The following is a 23,109-nucleotide window of genomic DNA, read 5'->3' on the forward strand; positions in this document are numbered from 1 at the left end:
GGGTTGATGATTATCAAGGCTTTGGATTATTCAGCTAGTTATCCTTTAGCATTTGTCTGAGCACTGTTTGAAATAATGTTGTTTTACTAAATTTATGAATTGGGGGAGAGGTGAGAAGTGTGTGAATGAATTAAAATTGTAATATTCTGGAGGATGTTCAGCCTCAGTGTGTTACTGACATTTCCAGTGGCCAGAACAGTAAGTCAGAGCTTGGCTATATGCATGCTAAACTTATTCCAAGGGCTAGGAAAGTGTACATTAAACTCTTACTTTTCGGGTTCAGACTTTATGTATATTCTTCTCCTGTGACATGGTTCTGAGTTTTTTCTTAAATCCTATCCCATTGGTTCTCTGCTCAGACACCACTCCTCTTTGACAGATCTGGTCGCACACTTTTGCTATCATGGTCCAAGGGTGTGAAACTTGTTCCCCTTGACATCCATCTGTTATCATATTTAACTTACTCTCTAAAGCTTTTGTCTTAGGTGTGGTTTTATTTTGATATGACAACTGTTGGTCCCCTCATTTCTTACCATCCCCATTTTCCTTTTTCCCTTCTTGTATTTGGATGCCCTTGCATTTCTTTTAAATAAATTGATTCTTGTAATCTTTTAAAGTAGTAGTGAAAAAGGTCAGGCCCTTGAACTTCAGACATACTAGAAAAAGAAACAAATTGGGTCAAGCATCTTTGAAAATTGATATTAATATTGCACAATGTTCCTTACACAGACCATTCTAGAAATTGCTTTAAATATCATGTACTTCTTAAGAAATATATACCTTGGGTTTTTTTTGTGGAATTTTCCTTTTGTGATTGGGTCTGATCTCTTCAACCAGGGATCTGAAGAACAATGAAATCTCATGGACTATTGAAGATATGAATGGTGCATTCTCTGGACTTGACAAACTTAGAATGCTGTAAGTATGACTGACCTGATTTTGGATTTTCTTAGTTAGTTAAAAAAAATTAATATTGGGTTAAGCTCAGATAATATACTGTGAGGGAGCCCAACCTTGGGAATTTTATTAGTCTCTCAAATTTGTGACTTACTTCCTTATTGTTTTGCTCTTCATTGAAGCCTCCTTTTCTAGAAAACAAAGCACCAGCTCTTTAGTCAAACAAAATCTGAAGAATATGATCCTTCTTGAATGTTATCAATATGGAGATTCATGCAGTTGCTGCGTAGAAACCTTTCACACTGAATTAGGATTGCTCATAATAGGAAATGATGAGAGGTGTGTTTTCAAAGATTACAAAAGCACAGTGCCCAAGGGAAGTCTTTGATAAAGTAATCCAGCATCTAGTAGCAATGGCTCTTCTATAATGCAAAGATGTCATTCCAAATACACCGCTATGGAATGAAAAGATGCTTACATTTATAGATTTTAAAAAACAAAATTCCATGTTACTGAACTGTACACATTAAACATCTTTGAAAATCATGCCATGATCTATATAGTTACTGAAGCAGAATAAATGAGTATATTTTAGAGATGAGGTATTTTATTGCAGCAAGAAAGGCTGAATGGAGAATGTTAGTCACAGTTTAGTAATAATTGCCTAAAAAAGCAATTGTATAAGATTTTCTTCATAGTTCCAAAAAATGCCCCCATTTTACTGCATCTGTTTGGCATTAAGTATTTATATTTCCAGGATACTCCAAGGAAACAGGATTAGGTCCATTACAAAGAAAGCATTTTCTGGTTTGGATGCACTTGAACACCTGTAAGTAGCTGAAATTCATATTTAACCCAACAGTGGCCAAAGCAAATATCAAGATTAACCAAAACAAATATAAGGTTACCTCATGACTGTCTGAATGAAGCAGATTTACCTTGTTGATCAGTAGTGTGGTGGTACTTAAGAACTTTCTGTCTAGGAATTCTGCTCAAAGTGCTATATTTTTAAGTGAACATCAGCATACTATAGAAACTTGTCTTTGTTCTTTTGGTTTCTGAGCTGATCTCTACATTATCAATACAGAATGGAGCTAAGTATAGCTTGAATCTTTATTTTAACCTTATTTGAGTTAATAAAATGGATTTTTTTTCTGATCCTTTTTTTTTCTTCTTCCCCAGAGATCTAAGTAATAATGCAATCATGTCAATGCAAGGAAATGCATTTTCGCAAATGAAGAAACTTGAAGAATTGTAAGTTCTTGCCCCTAAAATCTCCATGTTAGAAAATACGTAAGCCATATAAGATACTGATAGATTCAGTATTAACATCTCATTGCAACAGTTCTGAAGTCATGTAACAAATGGTGCATCAATAGATTTTTCTCTGTAGTTGCTGTATATAAGCTAGGTAGCATCAGGTGGCAGGTGTTCATTTTCTACTCCATTTGGTACCTAGAGTCCTGAGTTTAAACTGGTTGATCCTTAATGCATGAGATAAGACAGACTTTTATTAATATACTGTAAAGTGAGTACTGGTATCACTGAACTACCACTTACTGGACCAGTAAAATGCAATATCATAATTCTTTACCAAAGACCCATTCGCAGATCCTTATTATTGGCTCCCTCTGTCCCGAGGCAGCATAGGAACAATTGCAAGGTAAAGTCCCCCTTTCTGAGGGAATGCTATAAAAGCTCTTTTTCTGTTGAGCAGTGCAGCAGCGGTTACAGCTAACTCTTGCTGAAACGGAAAAGACCTTTTGTTTTCTTTCCTTGAGGCACAGCTAATTTCTTGTCTCCAGTGCTCCTGTCTCATTCCTTCTCTAACTTTTCTTGTCTCAGCCCTGTCCAGTCTAGTTTCTGGAAGTAAGAGTTTGCAACATGACAAAGCTGGATAAGTCAAAAAGAGAAGCTGCTCTTTCTGTGAGGAGAAACTACCTGAAACATTGCTGGAGGAAAAAATGTGTGTTCTGCTGTGGCTCAAGATTGCTATTCTGGGTCAGACTCAGAACTGCTTAGAGGCTAGCCTTCTTCTTCCTTCCCAATACCTGATGACATTTCCCAGTGTTCAGGCCTCGGAGAGAAAGCAGTCAGCAACCTTCAGACAGTAGCATCCACCAAGGGAAGTAAGATGCTTAAGGACATGGTGCTCAGGGAAGTTCTGAGTCCTTCAAGGAGATGGACATTCCCTCTGTTTATAGAGAGATTTTTCTAATGTCTCCCCTGCCCACTCCCCAAAGTTGTCAAGTGTGTATCCCTCATGGCTGATAAATAACTGGGCAGATGATAGGACATGCTTTCTCAAAATTGGCTAAATTAACTCCTCATAATATGCATTCCCAGGAATTTCACCCATTCAAAGGACCCTAGAGAAGGTTAGCACAGTGAGGGTATGACTGATGTTCACTGCATCAAGTGTTCAAGACGGCCATGATTTTCTTACATCCTAAGAATAGCAACAAGACCACTCTTCAGTTTTCCATTAAAAAAGACCTGTTTCTTCTGGATCCAATTCTGCCTGATGATGTGGCATTTCTAGGTTTTGAGCACAGAGCACTTGTGTGGAAAAACTTGATTGAATAGGAAATGTTCAGAGCTGGTAACGTCCTCCTTTTTTGCTTCTAGAAAGTAGTTATCACAGTATTTCTATATTAATAAATGGGCATATTTCACTCACTACAAGTACATATATTTATCCCCCTGGACACACAAAAATTAATACTGTCTTTCCTCCATCAAGGTAACTTTTTAAAGACTTTTATAATTAGCTCTATCTAGATCCAAATACTTATCAGTAGTCCTTGGAGAGAAGTTTGATTTCTCACTCTTTTTGGTTCAGATTTGTAAGAGGTTTCAAATTAATTCTTCCAAGTAGGAAGAGTTCAATTTTTTTAGTGGACATTTAAGTTGGTCCTATAAGCACTCAAAGAATGTTCTTTTGAAACTATTACTTTGGTTTCTTCCCATTTCTTCTTTTTGAATGTGGCCATTCTCCTAGGTTTGGTAGTACACCTCTACCGCAATATAATGTGACCTGATACAACACAAATTTGGAGTTAACGCAGTAAAGCAGTGCTCTGGGGGGCGGGGTTGTGTGCTCCGGCAGATCAAAGCAAGTTCGATATAACATGGTTTCACCTATAACGCAGTAAGATTTTTTTTGGCTCCCAAGGACAGCGTTATATTGGGGTAGAGGTGTACTATCAATGGAAGACTACATCTGCATTTGTGGTCCTTCAAATATCTTCCTAGTTGCTTTCCGAGATGAACTGTAATTTCCATCACTCCAGTTGTTTTGAGATCTAGCTTTTAGCGCCAATCCTGTGGAGAAAAGATGACATAAATTGAGTATTTAGGGTTCTAGCTATTTGAGTTGATGTGAAGCTGTGAGTTTAGTGCTGTTTCTGACCTTGAATCTGAGATTAAATTAAACAAAATTTTGTAATGTACTATCGGTAATTGAATGCATTTTCAGTTCAAATGCTTACAAAACTGGATGTTCAAGCTCCAGCAAACCTTAAGACTCACAGTACAAGATCTCCAGCTACATCTGAGGCAGAGGGGGCAGGAGACTTGGTGTAAAGCCAGGAACTTGAGGTGAAAATCCAGGCATAATGAAGTCAGGGGCAAAATTCCCAGAAGCAGGATTTTACTTGCAGTATCACGAGATACTGCAAAGTGGATTTTTTGGTCTTCATCTTGGCAGCAGGGTTCTTGAGGCCCAGGGGATGAGTGTTTCTGCTGTTCATATGACAACATAGGGATTGATGTATACCCACTATTCACATAAATACCACTGTTACCTTACTCATGCTCCTTCTTTTGCCAGTCCTGGTACAGTTCTTTAGATAACTGAGGTCTGTTGGGGTGCAGCTGGGTTACAGCTTATAGTTGGGCTGAGCATTTTTTTCCCCCCCAAAAAAGTTTTTCTTTTGTGAGGGTATTTGAATTATGTCAGTTTTGGAACTCCTCTCTTCTGAGTGTTCTCTCAGGTGGCCTCTTTACATCACTGCCCTGCCCCTTTATGTAACTGTCCTTGTCCTGACTCAAGATGGAGACATGAAACTAAAGAGTCACAAATGTGACTTTTCAAAGAATTGAATAAGAATGAAAATGTCTGCTTTGTAGACCTGAAGTCCAATAATGGTGTCATGTGAGTACTGGGTGACATTAGTTTCTTTTATAATAAATCATTAAAACATTACGTTTTACAAAAATACTATTGACTCGTACTGTTTGGGTTGTTCTGCATCTTATACAAGAAACATTGACTGTAATTGTTTTCCTTAGGCACTTAAATACATCAAGTCTTTTGTGTGACTGCCAGCTAAAATGGTTACCACAGTGGGTATCAGAAAACAACTTTCAGAGCTTTGTGAATGCCAGTTGTGCCCATCCTCCACTGCTAAAAGGCAGAAGTATCTTTGCTGTTAGCCCAGATGAGTTTGTGTGCGGTGAGTATAACTGTTTCTCCTCACCTTCATAGGTTTTGCTTAGTGAATTTATTTTAGTCTGGTTTATCTGGCATATTTTAATTTCTCTTGTTGGACTGAGGGGGGGGGGTTAATATTTTGTTTTAATGCTTTGTCCTCTGCTCCTCAAACTTTGATCTGCAGGTACTCAGAGCTTGTGGTTTCATTCCAGATAGGGAATAGCATTTTTCTGACTTAATTTCATGTATTGCATACTTGCGTGTTGTGTACAAAGGAAAGATCAGTGGTTTGTAGTGGTAAATCTATGTGCTGTTAGAGTTAAAATATGAATATTGTTTAGGTAAGCACCATTTAAAAATATGGTGCATCTTAGTGTTCTTTAACTGACATGTCTATTAATATTTGCAATATGTTTAATTATATATGCAAATTGTATTAGTGCTTTATTAAATCTGAGATTAATTGCACTGAAGTAGAGTTCCCATGGTAACCTTGACCTCGTCTATGTGGGCTTTAAAACACTATTTTCAACTTTAGAAATCATTGTGACCGCATATACATTTCTTGTTTACATTACTAACACCTCACTTTAATAAAATCAGAATCATTTATAAAAATCCAACTCACTTTTCTGTAGTTCCGTTTTTACCTTTTGCATTTCTCACAGGTTAAACAGTGAATACTAATTAGAATCAGTTTTATTTTGAGGTTTGTAGTGCTGCAGATACTTCAGGGTAGGTTTTATTTGTTGCCTTTCAACCCAAAAGTATCACTTCATAATAGTCTTTCAGTATGTAAATTATACAATAGCTTAATACGTAACATTTTGTATTAATACATGTTTGCAACAAAACTGCTGTTTACTGATGCGAAATACTGCATGTCAAATATTGTCACTTGGTTCTCTAATCATGTAATGAAAGACCCTATTCTAATGCACAAAGTAGGAACCTTAATTCTTAATTTCTTGACTGTTTTAAGATAAAAATTTGGTAGTTTATCTGGCATTCGTATATATTTTTGCTTGCAATTTCCATTAATAGAGGAAAAATTAAAGTTTACAAAAAACTTTATACTGTCCTGGATTTAAAGAGGTAAATTGGAAATTTGATCTTTCTTCAGTATAATTTTGTTACCACAACAAATTCAACATTGCGTAATTTTTACTAATCCTACCCTTATACCTATACAACTTCACGAGTCTTGGTGGAATTGCCTAGGTGTAAAGGAGCACAGAATTTGCAGGGTCTTGCTGCTGTCTTGACAGCCACTATGAACATTACCATCTTATACAAGTGTTTTAATATTTCAATATTAAATTAAGAGTAGCTAATGTATAAACTTTTAAGGCTGATGTGGACAGAACAGAAAGTAAACAAATTAATAGACAGCTAATGAAGAACATACCTTATTTATGAGGAAATCATTTTGGAAAACCAGCGAGGAATTTGACATCTGAAAATAGCACTATCTATTAAGAACATAACATAAGAATGAGCACAATGGGTTAAACCAAAGGTCTATCTAGCCCAGTATCCTGTCTTCCAACAGTGGCCAATACCAGGTGCCCCAGAGGGAATGAGTGGAATGGGGGCAATTACTGAGTGTCATCCAGTCCCAGTTTCTGACAGTCAGTGTCTTAAGGACACCCAGAGCTTAGGGTTGCATCACTAGCTAGCTTGGCTAATAGCCATTATTGGACTTACCCTCCATGAACTTACAGAATTCTTTTTTGAACCCAGTTTTACTTTTGGCCTTCAGAACATCCCCTGGTAATGAGTTCCACAGGTTGACTGCGTGTTGTGTGAAGAAATATTTCCTTATGTTTGTTTAAAAATCTTTATTTCATTGGCTGACCCCTGGTTCTTGTTATGTGAAGGGATAAATAACACTTCCTTCTTCACATTCTCCACACCATTCATGATGAGACCTCTATTATATTGCTCCTTGGTTGTCTCTAAACTGAACAGTCCCAGTCTCTTCAATCTCTCTTCATATGGAAGCTGTTCCATAGCCCTAATCATTTTGGTTGCCCTTCTCTGTACCTTTTCATATACAATATATATAGGACAACCAGGACTGCATGCACTATTCAAGGTGTGGGCATACCAGACATTTACATAGTGGCATTATGATATTTTCTGTCTTATCAACTGTCCTATTCCTAACATTCTGTTAGCTTTTTTGACTTTCACTGCACAATGAGAAATTTGTTTTTAGACAACTGTTTACTATGACTCCAAGAACTTTCTTGAGTGGTAATAGCTAATTTTGAACCTATCATTTTGTATGTATAGTTGGGATTGTGTTCCAGTGTGAATTGCTTTGCATTTATCAAGTTGAATTTCATCTGCCATTTTGTTGCCCAGTCACCCAGTTTAGTGGGATCCCTTTGTAACTCTTTGCATTCAGCTGTGGACTTAACTGTCTTGAGTAATTTTGTATCGTCTGCAAACTTTGCCACCTCACTGTTCACCCCCTGTTTCCAGATCATTTATGAATGGATTGAACAGCTCCGATCCCAGTGCAGGTTCTTGGAGATCACTGGTATTTGCCACTCTCCATTTTGAAAACTGAGCGTTTATTCCTGTCCTTGGTTTCCTACCTTTTAACCAGTTATTGATCCATAAGAGGACCTTCCTTTTTATCCCACAACTCCCTACTTCACTTCAGAGCCTTTGGTGTAGGACCTTGTCAAAGGTTTTCTGAAAGTCCAAGTACATTATATCCACTGGATCACCCTTGTCCATGTTTGTTGACACCCTCAAAGAATTCCAACAGATTGGTGAGGCATGATTTCCCTTTACAAAAACCAGGTTGATTCTTCCCCTTGTTCTTCTGTGTTTCTGATAATTCCATTCTTTACTGTACTTTCAGCCAATTTTCTGGTACTGAAGTTAGGCTTACTGGCCGGTAATTGCCACAATCACCTCTGGAGCCCTTTTTAATAATCAGCATTACATTAGCTAGCCTCCAATCATCTAGTAGAGAGGCTAATTTAAGTGACAGGTTACATTTAACTAAAGGTAATTTTTATCAGTAGTTTATTGCTTGATGCCAGCTGTGATTGATTTCAAAACCTTTAAAATAAGCACAATAGCCCTTTCCCCTAAAAGGGGAAAACCTAAAAGGAAATTAGTACTAGAATAAGTTTAACAAGAAAAGTAAATTGTGAAATAGGAATAGATGCAATCCTTTGAATAAATGAAGCAGTGTGTGCCAGTTAAATCTTTAAAATGCAGCAATCACAATGTGTCTACATATGTGTTCATAAAAAGACACAAAATTAACATAACAGATATTAACTGCACAAGACATTATTTATAAGAAGAATAAAGAGACTCCTCCACGTGTCAGATAAGTCTTGCTAAACAGAAGTGTTTTTTTTTACTGTGCCTACAAGGTTGATAAAATTGGTCTTTATTAGACCAGGAAAAAGAAGCAAGGACAAAGAAATGAATCTCGTAGTACGTTGCTGTCCCGCATTGTCATGTGAAAGCACACAGACAAAATGTTAACTTAAGGGGGCAAGGCCAGTGGTGTTGGTGGGGCTTGTCCAATGGAGTTGGTGATTGAGGCTGTTGAAATGGAGATGCATTTATGCCATTGACCTACACTTAATATCCAACCCTTAAGCCTAAAGTTGCAACACATTGTGGCCCCTGTAATTTATGGCATGTATATGTCTGCTCTGTTATCTGTTCTGTGGTATTATTATTTTCTAAAAATTGTATGAATTTCTGGTGACAAACTAAAAGGAAAGAGTTACTGTTGCAGAGTCCTTTCCCAGAATACAATTTCCAAATTGAATAGAGGCCACCTTGTTTGGCTCTGTAGCATATTTGTTAATTTAACATCTCAGTGGGAGAAGGTGCATTTCTGCAGTGTTTAGTATTCTATCAAGGTGTGCTTCTTTCTTCTTTTGTATATTTCAAATAGAATGATTGGACATCTGGAGAAATGCTTCTTACACAACAAGTTATTTTCTTTAACTTCAGAATGATGTATGCTTCGTATATTAATTTTAAATCTTCAGTGCCAAGTTGGAATTTTGAAAACAACTCAGAGGAAAAACATTTAAAATTTGTTAATGGGATGGACACATGGGATGAGTGGTCCATAATAGCGTAGCTCAAAAATAGCCAAATTAATGTATTTCACACTTTCTAAAATTATGCCTTTCAAGATGAAACAAAGCATGAATAATTTCAGGCCAAAAGTTAGCTTTTGAGAAAACTGTTAGCAATTGAAAATAGGTGCCTAAGTGACCTGTATTAACTGCTTAATTATATAGTGGTCTTACTATAGTGATTTTTGTAACCAAATACAACCCGCTTAATAGCTGTCTCTTTTTTCCATTGTTTATAAGTCAAGTGCTGAAGTTAATGGCTTAAACAAGATGATGAGAAATATCCTTCATGATTTTATTTTAAAGTGTGGTTCTACTCTGAAAATGGGCTATGTGAAAATGGCAGAATCCTACTTAACAGATCAGTTCCTTTTGTATATTGTATCACATCTGCTTATTTTAGTGCCTCCCCTCCCCCAAACAAATGTTTTTAATACTTTTAACATCTGTTAGCAGAGCATAGACAGCACAGCCACAAGAGAATGAGCTGGATACTCTCCCGCCTCTCACATTATCAGTATAAACATTTAGTATGTTTCAGTAAATGTATACCACTGCAAAACCTCTGATGGCAGTGTGGTGACATAGATGTCACCAAGGACATAATTTGGCTTGTGGAACTTATTATAGGTATGATGCACAAGAAAGAAATAACCCAGCAGGACTCTCAGATCCCAGGTTGCATTTGAAGGACTGGCTGTAGAACACATTTTTACTTGTAAATAATTGAAGGACAAGAAACATGGAATCCAACAAAATGCAATTGTTAGGGGCTTCCCCATCATAAAAAAAGCCCACACTTGATCTTTGTATAGTATGCGTAACAGATTTTCAGCACTGCTGCATTTGAAAATTGGAGCAAAGGACTACAAATCACTGGAACCACAACTTTTGTGTGCAGGTTCGGGGAGAACCCTGGACTGTGCCTGACAATCTCTGGTGGCAGAAAGAACCATGTTTTAGTGAAGAAAAACTTATTGCAGCCTTAAGGTGTAGAAAAAAGGAGTCTTGGCTTTGTGACTGACAGTCAAAGTAGCTTTTACAGATGTTAAACTGTAGTTCTCTCCTCTTATATATAAACAGCACATAGTCTGCTTTAGATGTGCTTTCTCTTCACTAAGAGATGGCTTAGCACAGTAAACTCATAAATACGACATCTTTAAATGCCTGGAGATAAATGAAATCTAAAACTAAACCACTGTATCTCTGCTTTGTAAATACTTGTCTGACTCTTCTCTCAAACCTATAAAACAAAGCTTACCCAGGTCCCCAGGACTCAAAGATTTTGTATTTGCCTCTCTTCCTCAGTGTCACAATTTTTTCCCCTTTCCCATTTTTACAGATGATTTTCCTAAACCACAGATCACTGTCCAGCCAGAAACCCAGTCAGCAATCAAAGGCTCCAATTTGAGTTTCGTATGTTCAGCAGCCAGCAGCAGTGACTCCCCTATGATGTTTGCATGGAAAAAGGACAATGAATTACTGCATGATGCTGAAATGGAGAATTATGCACATCTCCGGGCACGGGGTGGTGAAGTGATGGAATACACTACCATACTTCGGCTACGCAATGTTGAATTCAGCAATGAGGGAAAATACCAGTGTGTTATTTCAAATCACTTTGGTTCATCCTACTCTGTCAAAGCCAAGCTTACAGTTAACAGTAAGCATCCCTTTTTTACCTGTGCATTTGAAGAAGAAATCATTGTAAAGCAAAATACAATATACACTTTTCTTTTCCCATGGCATTATTTTTAGAAAATGCTTTATAACCTAATTTCAGCTCATGAAAGCATGCTGCTTCCAAAATCTGTTTATTATTAAAGTTGCATTTATGGGCCCAACAAGAATCTGTCACTATTGTGTGAGGTGCTGTACAAACACAGTTAAGAAACAATCCCTGTCCTGAAGAGCTTGCAATCTAAATAGACTAAGGAAAGGATAGGAGAAGGGAAGAACTACTGTTCACTTTTCACAGGGGACAACAACCTTCTGTACTGAGGTAGGCAGACTGACTTAGCAGAGTTGACCTCTGCCACAGGCTTCCTGAATGAGGATGAAATCCATGTTGCCTGATTTAAACATAAGACCATCTTCTCGCCAGATATAAGCTTAGGTCTTGTGAGGTTTTTTTTCCAGAGCTTCATGCACCAGATCCTATCAGCAAAGCCTTGCACATCGCCGTTGCTGAAATTGATATAAGTTTTACACTTGCTGGAGTTGGGTGTACTGAAATTGAGAAAATACAATGCAAAGGAGGAAACCTAATTTGTCCCAAAATTGGAAACAAACTTACTTATAGTATGTATCTGGCTAAACTTTTTGTTTTGTTTTTGCTTTAGTGCTGCCATCATTTACAAAGATGCCCATGGACCTAACCATTCGTGCTGGGGCAACGGCACGATTAGAATGTGCTGCAGTTGGTCATCCAGTACCGCAGATTGCTTGGCAGAAAGATGGTGGCACAGACTTTCCTGCAGCACGCAAGAGACGTATGCATGTCATGCCCGAGGATGATGTATTCTTTATTGTTGATGTAAAAATTGAGGACACTGGAGTTTATAGCTGTACAGCTCAAAACACTGCTGGGAGCATTTCAGCTAATGCAACACTGACAGTACTAGGTGAGAAACTGTCAATATGTAATGATATAAGTCTTTTCTATTGAAGTGGTGTGACAAGTTTTTCCATACTTTTATATGTTACTTAATAAAATGTGTTTTAGGGTTTACTAGGAAGATGTATCAATTCACTACTAGTGAGCGCTTTTGGAGGCACGTATTTAGCTGAAAAATGTCTTTTCAGCTTAGTTCTGTGGTAATGCATTTCCTGAAGTCATCATTCATTAAGCAGTGGCCACTGGTTAGCCACTTATAAGTTTTAATACACAATCATTGTTTCTAATAAATAGTTACATTTTCCATTTAAATGCATAGTTTAAAATAAAAATTATTTAGTATACACAAAGAAAGGAGCAGGTTTCTGGGATTTTTTTTCTGAAAAGTTTAGTTTTAATAGAAAAAAGGAAAAAGGATTTGTTTTTTTTTATTCAGAGTTAAACTCATTTGTTTTTTTTTTTCTGTGGGTTGGGTCAATGTGAGGGTTGGAACCACCTATGTTTTCTTGTAAAGGTAATTTAGAATTTATTTATTTATTTATTGCAGAAACACCATCATTTTTGCGGCCCTTGCTAGACCGAACAGTAACAAAAGGTGAAACTGCAGTCTTGCAGTGCATTGCTGGTGGTAGCCCTCCACCTCGGTTGAACTGGACTAAGGATGACAGCCCATTGGTGGTAACAGAAAGGCACTTCTTCGCTGCAGGCAACCAGTTACTGATTATTGTGGATACAGACATTGAAGATGCTGGGAAATACACTTGTGAAATGTCCAATACACTTGGAACAGAGAGAGGCAACATTCGTCTAAATGTAATTCCTACTCCCACCTGTGATTCTCCTCAAAACATTGCTTCATCGTTGGATGATGATGGATGGGCCACAGTCGGCGTAGTGATCATAGCAGTGGTTTGCTGTGTGGTGGGCACTTCCCTTGTGTGGGTGGTCATCATATACCACACAAGGAGAAGAAATGAAGATTGCAGCATCACAAATACAGGTGTGTAAACTGAAGCTTGGCAGCGTAAAGGAGTAGTCAAGTGTGTTTGTGGTTGTCCTGCAGTAACTTTCTTCCAGAAACGTTTGTGTGTTTTGACTCAAATTCAGAACGGTGAATCATTTGTTGCCTTCAGCATGTTGCTGGCTGGTTTAAAAATATTTCAAAGAAACCTAAAATATACTGATGGTTTTATGCGTGTTTGTTTTTTTTTTTTTCCTCCCCCTCTTCAATCACAGATGAGACAAACTTGCCTGCTGACATTCCAAGTTACCTGTCATCCCAGGGAACATTAGCTGAAAGGCAGGATGGGTATGGGTCATCAGAAAATGGAAGTCATCATCAGTTCATAACTTCTTCAATGGGGGGATATTTTTTACAGCAGAGAGATAGTAATGGTAAATACTTTAAATATAAATCTTGGCACTGTTTTTGGTTACTAGAAATCAGACACTGTCTTCTTAACTAATGTAATGAATTGTAATGACACCAGTGAAGCATCTTTGTTGATTGCCATGTAGGCCCTGTGACTGACTTACCGATTGCTTCAACACATGACAATAATATTTGAAGCTGAGATTTTACTATGCAATACAGGAATGAGAAATGCTTGTGCTGATAACAGAAACTTGGTTTTACTGATCCACTTGACATATGGCCTCATCTACTTAGGGAAGCTTCTTCAGTATAACCTCAGGTGTGAATTTAAACTGATCATACTTACACCAAAAAAAGATTAAGTCTACACATGAACTCTACCAGTGTAAGAGTACCCTTTTTGTTATGTCTCTTGGGATTATAACTTAAGATATGCCCCTTCCCTACCCTCAAAAGCAGTCTTATACAGGAATAAGTGTCCATAGAGGGCATTATATTGTTTTACTACATGATTTAACCAATGAAACTTTCCCGTGTAAGCAAGGCCTTAGTTTGTGAAAGCACCTCAACATGATCATTGTGTTTTAGAGCAGTAATCTACTTTGTAACACTTGATGACTTGTAGCCATTATTTGGACCATGGCTTCAGTATTCGGAGCAGAATTTTTTGTTGCAAATGAACTCAGTGCATGTTTGTTTGTTTGTTGATTATAAAATTCTGGCTCTCTTTGTGTTTATTGTATACTCCTAGAAGATAAGCTGGCCAGCAGAGTGGTGACATACTGAGAAATCTTGACACCGCCATTCTGGAGAGGGTTAGGGCTAGGCTGTAGCAGCCTTATAAAGCTGTTTAACTAAACTCTTGAAAACTCCTGCCGTATGCTTAAAATTCTAGTGCGGGTTTCATCGCTGTAGTTTCTTTGTTTGCAGAAGAACAAAACTCCACTAGTAAAACTAACTGTGTAGGATGAAGCCTAGAAAAAAGGAGTCTGTTAGCTGATACATTATGTCTTTATTTTTAAGGCATTTGTCATCTAGATAATGGCAGTGAAACAGACCTGGAGGTTGTTACAGATCCATTCTTATGCCACTATCTGGGGACTTCAGGAACTGTGTATTTAAAAGGGAATGCTTATGGCTCTGACGCGTTTGAAGCATACCATACAAGTAAGTCAAATAAATATTTTAGTTCTGTTTCAGTTTTGCCATATCAGATTCCTAGTAATACTGATTTCTCCTTTTTATTAAGGCTGCAGCCCTGACCAAAGAACAGTGTGCATGGACCCATGTGACTCTAGTTACTTAAAGAAAAAGGAACGCTATCCGTATTCACTTGGAACATTATCGCATTCACCAGAAGATCCCTTTGACCAGTATGTTGGCAGCATTGGAATGCAGGCTACAAGTAACAAATTGCTTAACTCTACTTACACGCCAAATGAAGGAATTGGAGTGAAAAGCTTGAGTCTAAACTCAGACATCTTTGATTTGAACAGAAATCAGGAATCATCCTCTATTACCACTAGTAGCACTTTCATGGGTATGTTTCAGCTACTGCATTTCTTAAAGCTGCAAACATCATTTGTATACACGTCCCTTATGACTTGCATGTACTAGAAAACATGTTTATCCTTTTGTCAGAGCAGTAGTTCAGGGTTGTACTCAGTGATTGCTTATATGATTGTTACATATTGTGAGAAACCTAACTAAAAGCTGGTCACATAAGTAGCCTGACTCTTTTTCAGAGACACTGAGCACATGCAATTGCCACTGAGTTCAGTGGGATACTACAGTTTATAAAATATATACTGTTTGAAAATGTTGGTAATTTAACCAATTAAACTTTCCCATGTAAGCAAGGCCTTAGTTTGTGAAAGCTAACTTTAGTATTGCTTCTTTTCCTCCATTATTTGTGTCGTGCCAGGAGCATGCAGGGCACTTCATATTCAGACAAGGTACTCTGACAAGGCCTTCGAATAGACAGTGTACCATCACTCGAGGGGCTCAAATGAGGAAACAAAAAGTAGTGTGACTATATGGTGAAGTTATGAACAAGCCTTTAGTTTCTTGATTTTTGTTTGGGGGGGTGGATTTAAAAAAATATTCAGTGCATTATAAACTATCTTTTACTATACAAGGGGAATAACTTCTGCATGCATTGCTTAGTTGGTAGCATCAGTTTCTGGGTAACTGCATCTGTATTCCCCCTCCATGGTCCCTCAAGGGCACACACGTAAGGTTTTCTGCTCCCAGCTGTCACCTCTCTTGGGTGAAGACCCAGGTGTGTGTGTGTGTGTGTGTGTGTGTGTGTGTCTCTCTCTCTCTCTCTCTCCCCCTCCCGACTGGAGTTTTAAGACTGCACATCTCTCTGCCTTACACTATGATATCCCCCGCAAGCCAGTCTGCTTAAATACTAGTGCCTGTGCTTTTGCTTTCTTTCCAACGGCTATGAAAAGTGTATTGCCAAAGGTTACAAGCTATCACCCAGTCTTTCTAAGCAAGCACACTTTTTCTTAAGATAAAAGCATTACCAAAAAAGGAAACAAAAACAAAAAAAAAACCCAACACAACCCCACAACAATAAACAGATTTAAACACACACTTAGCATACCAGGAATCACGCACCAGTGTTATGGGGCCCTAGTAGGCTACTGTCTTTCTAGCCCTTCCGTGAGGTTCTCCCTTTGTCCATTTGCTGCATCAGAAAGAAGCCATAAGTCAGTTTAGGCTCATCCTTTTAAATCAAAAGCTCTTGCTTGGTTTCCTAGCCTCTGGAAACCCCAGCATGAACTAGTATATACAAACCGCCCCAGGGGGTAGAACATCTCTGAAGTTTCAGTTACTCATCTTAATCACCCCCCACTGTTTTTTAGTTCCTGTGGTAGCTGAGGTAACCCTCCCCCATGGAGTAGAACACAATCATGTATGAACAGTTCACAACTGTAATACAAGATGGTCCTAAAATGCGCACTACATGCAGCACTCAGTTGCCTCCCAGAAGACCTGAGTTTGTTGAGAATGACTTAAAATAAATCCTTCTTCAGTAAAATGCAACTGATTGCAACCCCACTTCAAACCTGCCATATGTTTTTAAAGGTCTACACAGCATAACTTATTGAAGCCAAGTGTGACTAGGAGCTTCTCCTTTTCCTCCTTCCCTTCTGCCTGCTGGAATGTTACATTTCTGACTCCTTCTCTAGTGGTTATGGTGTTCCATTCCATAGGTCTTTCTAGAGAAGATAAGTCTTGAATCAACAACCAATTCTACTGAGCATGGAGCTTATTGGTTAACAAAGTATCTTACTATCAGCCTAGGTAAAACAATCTGTTCACTTGAGCAAATTCTTCTTCTTTGTTCATACACCTTTGTATTGGTTGGTTTTATCTTTTATCTGAATATAGTTTGCATATTTCCACAAATTTTAGAATATATTTAAGTACAGAAAAACAACACTGCAAGCTTTAAGCGTGCTATGGAGGTCATTGCTCTAATGAATCACAAAAGAGTTTTAAGGTTTAACTCCTTTTAAGGCTCACACATTTAACTCCTAAAGGGGGACTACAGGGTTCATGCCCTACATTTTCTTTTGTAAGATTGGTTTAAATTAGAATCCCACTACATTTCTTGTTTATACGGTTTTCGGCACTGTGGTATCTGAATGCTGAACACAGCTATGAGATAAGAGGCTGGGTTATATCCTGGCTTATGAAGCAATAGAATGCGTAAGGCCCAGATTGCCCCCTCCTGTAGGAAGAACCACAGGAAGGAGTGAAGAATGTTCCTGTCTAAGTTCTTTGACTCTATCTCCCTCTCCCACCCACCCAGCCTTCTTTTTTGTGGGTAAAGGTAGTGTAGTTTGCCCCCGGCAGAAGCAGAGGTACAGACTATAAAACCTTGCTGTCACCAGGAGACCTGGGCAGAGGCACCCTACCATTACTGCTGTGGGGGAAACATGCAAATAGGGCTTCACCAGCTGGCTACTGTCTGCCTTAAAGGGGGAGCAGTTTCATGGCAAAGAACTCTACCTAGGAGTCAGTGCAACCTCAAGGCTGGAGGATAGCTGATATCCTCCCTTCTGCTGGTACTTGGTGATATTATAGATTTATATCTAGAGGCTTCAGCCAGACTGGAGCACCATTGTGCTAGGCGCTGTACAAACCTACTGTGAGACAATCACTGCTCCGAAGGGTTTAGGGACCTCAGGAGGTCATCTAGTCCAACCCCCTGCTCAAAGCAGGACCAATTCCCAACTAAATCATCCCAGCCAGGGTTTTGTCAAGCCTGACCTTAAAAACCTCTAAGGAAGAAGATTCCACCACCTCCCTAGATAACCCAGTGCATCACCACCCTCCTAGTGAAAAAGTTTTTAAACCTCCCCCACTGCAGCTTGAGACCATTACTCCTTGTTCTGTCATCTGCTACCACTGACAATAGTCTAGATCCATCCTCTTTGGAACCCCCTTTCAGGTAGTTGAAAGCAGCTATCAAATCCCTCCTTGTTCTTTTCTTCTGCGGACTAAACAATCTCCGTTCCCTCAGCCTCTCCTCAGAAGTCATGTGCTGCAGCCCCCAATCATTTTTGTTGCCCTCCGCTGGACTCTTTCCAATTTTTCCACATCCTTCTTGTAGTGTGGGGCCCAAAACTGAACACAGTACTCCAGATGAGGCCTCATCAATGCCGAATAGAGAGGAATGATCACATCCCTCAATCTGCTGGCAATGCCCCTACTTATTCAGCCCAAAATGCCGTTAGCCTTCTTGGCAACAGGGGCACACTGTTGACTCATATCCAGCTTCTCATCCACTGTAACCCCTAGGTCCTTTTCTGCAGAACTGCTGCCTAGCCGCTCAGTCCTTAGTCAGTTGATCTTGGAGAGGTGGAAGGCGTGGTGATTTGTTTCTAATTTCCGATTGTAGAATCACTTCTGCAGCACCATTGTCTTCAATTCTGCCCAGTCATGTCTGTTCAACCCCACTGAAGACAGTTGGCATTAGCTTCATTGTTGATGCATGAACCAAAAGGTTCACAGCTTGATTTTTTTCAGAAGCCAGATTGATGCTATGAAGAACATCTTTCATATTACGGTAAACAAAACTGATCTGCACATTGATGTAAATATGAAACCCCATAAAGTCATTTATATTTCCCCCCCAAATACAGATTCACTTTAAACCTGTGATTGTCAATTTTTGTCAATGGATACAATGCCAGAGAAGTATGAATCTTCTAGCACAATAAACAATTTTAGAATCAAATTATTAACAACATCTAGTGTTTAAAAATGTGTGCCAGCCACTTTTTGGGGGGTGGTATGTGTAAGTGTGGTACCTTAATCAACAGATCTATGCCATGTGTCAGTCATATCTAATTACATTTTCCGTCTGTGTGAAAAAAGTGAAGACTTTCAGTGTAATGATGTTAGCTGTGGAGCCTCCACATGGAAAAGGGAGAAGAGAGAATTTATTATTTTCTAGCTAGTGCACCAACAGAATTGTTTAATGAAGATTCAGTTGAATGCCAAATTCTACTTGGGTTACTCCTGTGCTAGCCAGCTGAGCGCAAATGGGGTATAAATGAAGAAGGAATTTCACTGGCAGGATCTTTGTTACTGATGTGTGACACAAACCAGAAAGACACTGTCTGGCATTCAGATTGCAGGGTGTGTAGTTTATTTAAAAAAAAAAAAAGTTTTATAAACGCATCTTAATATCAGCCTAGCTAAACAGATCGAATGTTTGAGTCCCTTTTCAGAGTACATTAATCCAAAAAGCATGTTGAAGGGATTGTTCCTGGTTATGCATTAGAATGTCTTTGTGACTTATTTGCAGGTTTTTGTTTGTATTTTGTGTTTGAGAATAAGGAAATTCATGAAAACATAAACAAGGAAATTAAAGGGGGTAGGTTGTTCTGAATGGCTATCAACCAAGTTATTTACTTTGGAAACACTTTTAACATCTCAGCTAAGAGTTTTAAATGGGTACATATGAGTATAGAGGACTTTTTTTTTTCTCTTGGGTGGGGAATAATAGTACGGCTTAGAAATAAAGCCAAATCTCATTTCAGAGAACTTGAGCTGTGTCTGTCCTTGGCTTGTATTCTCGTGTACAGCCCTTGGTAAGACATAGAGTGGTTAACACCAGCATTTCTTTCCTTACAAATTTCTGTCTTGCAGGAACATTTGGAAAGTCTCTATGGAGGCCTCAACTGGACTCTTTTTCGAGCTGTAGGCAGCCAGCAAGTTGTCAGCCAAAAACCTTCCATAATAATAATCCTCAAGCCTCATTGGACTTTGACTCAGAGGCAGAGGAAGATGGAAAGGACAGGACGGTTTCTCATGAGGAAAACAGCATTTGTACTTACAAACAGGCCTTTGAAAACTTTAGGACTCCTACTTTCCAGTCTTATGACCTGAACACATAGCTGCTTTTGGAATGGCTGTTGATCGATGGAACCAAAGAAATATTTTTGACATACTACCTCAATGTGGAGCTTTATTTAAAAGGGGCCGAGGGAATCCATGTTTTTAATGGAGCTATGATATCAGAAAGAATGGATACATTTTTATACAGATAAAACATAATTGCCAAAGTGTTATAAAATTTTATACAGGGAATACATTCCTTAGAGAAGTACTATATTTCTAATTATTTTATAGCTTTGTTTTATGCAAATGGTATCTCTTGTAAATTAATGATGTAAATAATACCATGTATATTTCCTGTCAGACTTCATTTTATTGAAATGAGTACTAAAGCATCCTAAACTTGTACCAATATCTGTACTTCTTTATGAATGGACGTTCCATGCCGTTCACAGGTACCATGCATCTTATTTGCACATCACTTTTAATAAAATATGCTGCCTTGTGGTCTTGAAACACAGTAGAGTGTGAAGAATGCAAGGTGGAGGTATGTTGATAGAAATTGAAAATGTATGTTATGCATATAACCCTCTGGCCCATATCTCATCAGTTTGTCTAAAATGTAGAGCATATGGATTCACCATATTAGATAGCTGCTGCCCTTAGAAGTAGTTCTGGTTATACAGTTTCCCTAAATTGTCCCACATGCACACAAGACTGGCTGTCTAGTCAGCTGTCTAGCCGTGTGTGTACAAATAACTTTAACGTACACCTCTAATGGTGGATATGCAGAGTGGACACACAAATACACAGCAAGCAACTTAGTATAAAAAAAAAAAATCCATCCTAGATGTTTACCTGGTAGTATCATTCTCCTCTAAATAAATGGCTTGAATATTAAATATTTCCCAAATTTCCAGATTCTGTGTTTTCCCCTATGTTTTCTCGGCTGCTCCCCCAATCACTTCCACACCCAGCGTTAATAAGGTAACCAGTGTGCAAGATAATTCTTCCTTGGTTTACCTTCTGCTCCTTTTCCATTTTTTGTCTACTCTCTTCTCCATATAGATAAATGTGAACTGTACTTCATTCCTCACTCGAGTTGAGCAGTTGTTATAAGTTTGAATTCTTGCTAGATTAAATTGAAATTGAGGAGCCCAATATTATTAGCTGCTCTAAGCCAAAGAAAGACACTTGCTATGTGATGGTAATTAAGACTAAATGAGAATTCTCCCTTTTGTTTTCGTTGATACAGATGTCCAGTATTTTAAAAAGCTGTGAATCTTCTTGTCAGCATTGTATTAAAACAATGTGCCTCCACAAGTTTTACTATTACAGGACTTAGGTTTTCAAATCTGCTCACTTTGAAGGTGCAAATTTATATCGTTTTCAAACTTACTTTTAAACTAAATTGAAAGCAGCTGTTAGACCAGCACATCATAGACAGTTTTCGGAGGATACGTCTAGAGCAAAAGACTTCCCTGCCTAAAGTAGATGAGTTAAGGGCTTTTTGTTTGTAGCCAGAAACCTGGTACGCAGATTGCAGAGTAATTTTCCTCCTTTAATTTAGGCGCCAGTATTAGAGACAGGAAGTTAATCCATCCTTAATCAGTGGTGGTCTGAATGTAGAGAATGGATTTTGCGTGCTTTAGTTTATCATATTGCCAGATTTTCTGAATCTGATTCTTAATTTGCCTTCATTGTAGCCAGATGTGGCGACGTGGTGACAGACATTGGTATGGGTATTTGATAATTAACTGCATTTTTAAATATATTATTTTTTCCTGAGTTAAGCACAAATCTCTGTCAATAATGCTTAAAATCTTAAAATAGATTCACTAAGTCAATAGTTTTTTTGCTTCTCTAGTTTTTCTCCAGGTGTCATAACTTAGATCTCTAACCAGACACATTTCCCAAATATCTAGAGAAAGAAAGTAAAGAAAACAAACCATTTTTAATGCTGTTCATTACAAAATAAAATGTTATATTTAAAAATCCAAGTTAAAAGGCTGTGACTAAAAACAGTCTTTGGAAGCATGCTTTTGTATGTACAAAATGAGAAAAAGACAATATTCCTTTCCTTCTCCAATACTTCAAATATTTTTATGAATTGAACTTTTAGAATATATGAATGCCCCAATCCTGCAATAACATAGAACTCATTATTGGGTCCAAGCCCACATTTTAATGCTTCCCATCTGATATCAAGATATTTCAAATGGTATCCTAAAAATACAGGTATCCATATTTGTGGTGTCTTTTTTTTCCCCCCTCTTGGTAACTTACATATCACTGACATGGGAATAAAAATCCTTGTCTTTGTTCTTGCAATGACAGATGAGTTTTAATGTCTAGGAAGTTGACTGTACTTACGGTGGTGTAGTGAAATGTCAGATGATATACTGACATTTTTATAAATTGCAAGATACAGTTTTTAATTGTTTTAATGTTGGAGGTATAACCGAACTGGGCATTCAGTGTCTGCAGATGTAGTGTTCATTCTGAGATTCTGCCTGTTTTATTACTCACTTAAGTTCTGGATTCATTTGGAGGAGCTTTGGAAAATTTGCCTCTCCTCACTAATCAAATGGCAGCGATTGAGTTTGTTTTCATTTGAGAAATTTAACACCGCCATTTGGGGCAGGATTTCAGTTTCTTTCAAAATGTATATCTAATCACTAGTCCTGAGAATTATAATCCTGTCTTCAGTCTTAATTTTCCACAATTAAAAGGGCTGAGAAGGATGTGGTGGAAAAATAATCACTGATTTCAGCTGGTTTCCTTTGTCTGTGTTGATGTGGCTTTTGTCCTGGATATAGAACAAAGATTCTTTGTGGCCTCCATAGCTTAATGATGGACAGAGGGCAGGTGTCCATGCTGATTCTTCTAGATTTTTCAGCAGCTGTTGATAATATTTGACCATGACTAATTTGTTGGTCTGCCTGTGGTCCCCAGGAAGGGAAGATAGCGCCGGTTTGGTTTGGTTTTTCCCCTTCTCTGCAAGATAAAAGGTTGATTTGGGGTAATTGCTCATCTGCCCTGAGGGATCTTCTTGTACAAATTTCTGCCAAATTTTGTTCTCTCTTCATCCTGGTCAGTGTGTGTGACAGACCATTGAGGCTGCACTGCTATCAATCTGAAAATGATGCATTTGTCACTTTTTTGCTGAATGAAGAAAATGTAATGGCTGAAAGCAGATCTTGGATGAGAATGGGTGCCTGAGGCTCAGTCTAGATAAGACAGGAGTGATGCTGATTTGGCGGCAGGAGACAACTAGCTTGCGGGCAGTGAT

The 23,109-nt window shown here is 38.2% G+C and overlaps 1 protein-coding gene across 4 annotated transcripts in view; it reads left to right on the forward strand.

Moving 5' to 3' along the window:
* The window catches only part of LRIG3 (leucine rich repeats and immunoglobulin like domains 3), a 50,492-nt gene extending 29,849 nt beyond the window's left edge, over nt 1-20,643 (forward strand). For 3 of the 4 annotated variants that reach the window (XM_039516473.1, XM_039516486.1, XM_039516496.1), the window contains exons 9-19: nt 838-918; nt 1,655-1,726; nt 2,080-2,151; nt 5,191-5,354; nt 10,805-11,125; nt 11,805-12,086; nt 12,627-13,079; nt 13,316-13,474; nt 14,478-14,621; nt 14,704-14,994; nt 19,629-20,643. In XM_039516473.1, coding sequence (XP_039372407.1) covers nt 838-918; nt 1,655-1,726; nt 2,080-2,151; nt 5,191-5,354; nt 10,805-11,125; nt 11,805-12,086; nt 12,627-13,079; nt 13,316-13,474; nt 14,478-14,621; nt 14,704-14,994; nt 19,629-19,876 — 2,287 coding nt within the window. In that variant the 3' untranslated portion in view covers nt 19,877-20,643. Of the gene's footprint in view, nt 1-837; nt 919-1,654; nt 1,727-2,079; nt 2,152-5,190; nt 5,355-10,804; nt 11,126-11,804; nt 12,087-12,626; nt 13,080-13,315; nt 13,475-13,597; nt 13,774-14,477; nt 14,622-14,703; nt 14,995-19,628 lie in introns of those variants that run through there. The other variant, XR_005591596.1, reaches the window with a different exon arrangement.
* Nucleotides 20,644-23,109: the final 2,466 nt, after the last annotated feature.

The sequence above is a fragment of the Mauremys reevesii genome, linkage group 1 (genome assembly GCF_016161935.1).
Source record: "Mauremys reevesii isolate NIE-2019 linkage group 1, ASM1616193v1, whole genome shotgun sequence".
In the NCBI taxonomy this organism is placed as follows: domain Eukaryota; kingdom Metazoa; phylum Chordata; order Testudines; family Geoemydidae; genus Mauremys; species Mauremys reevesii.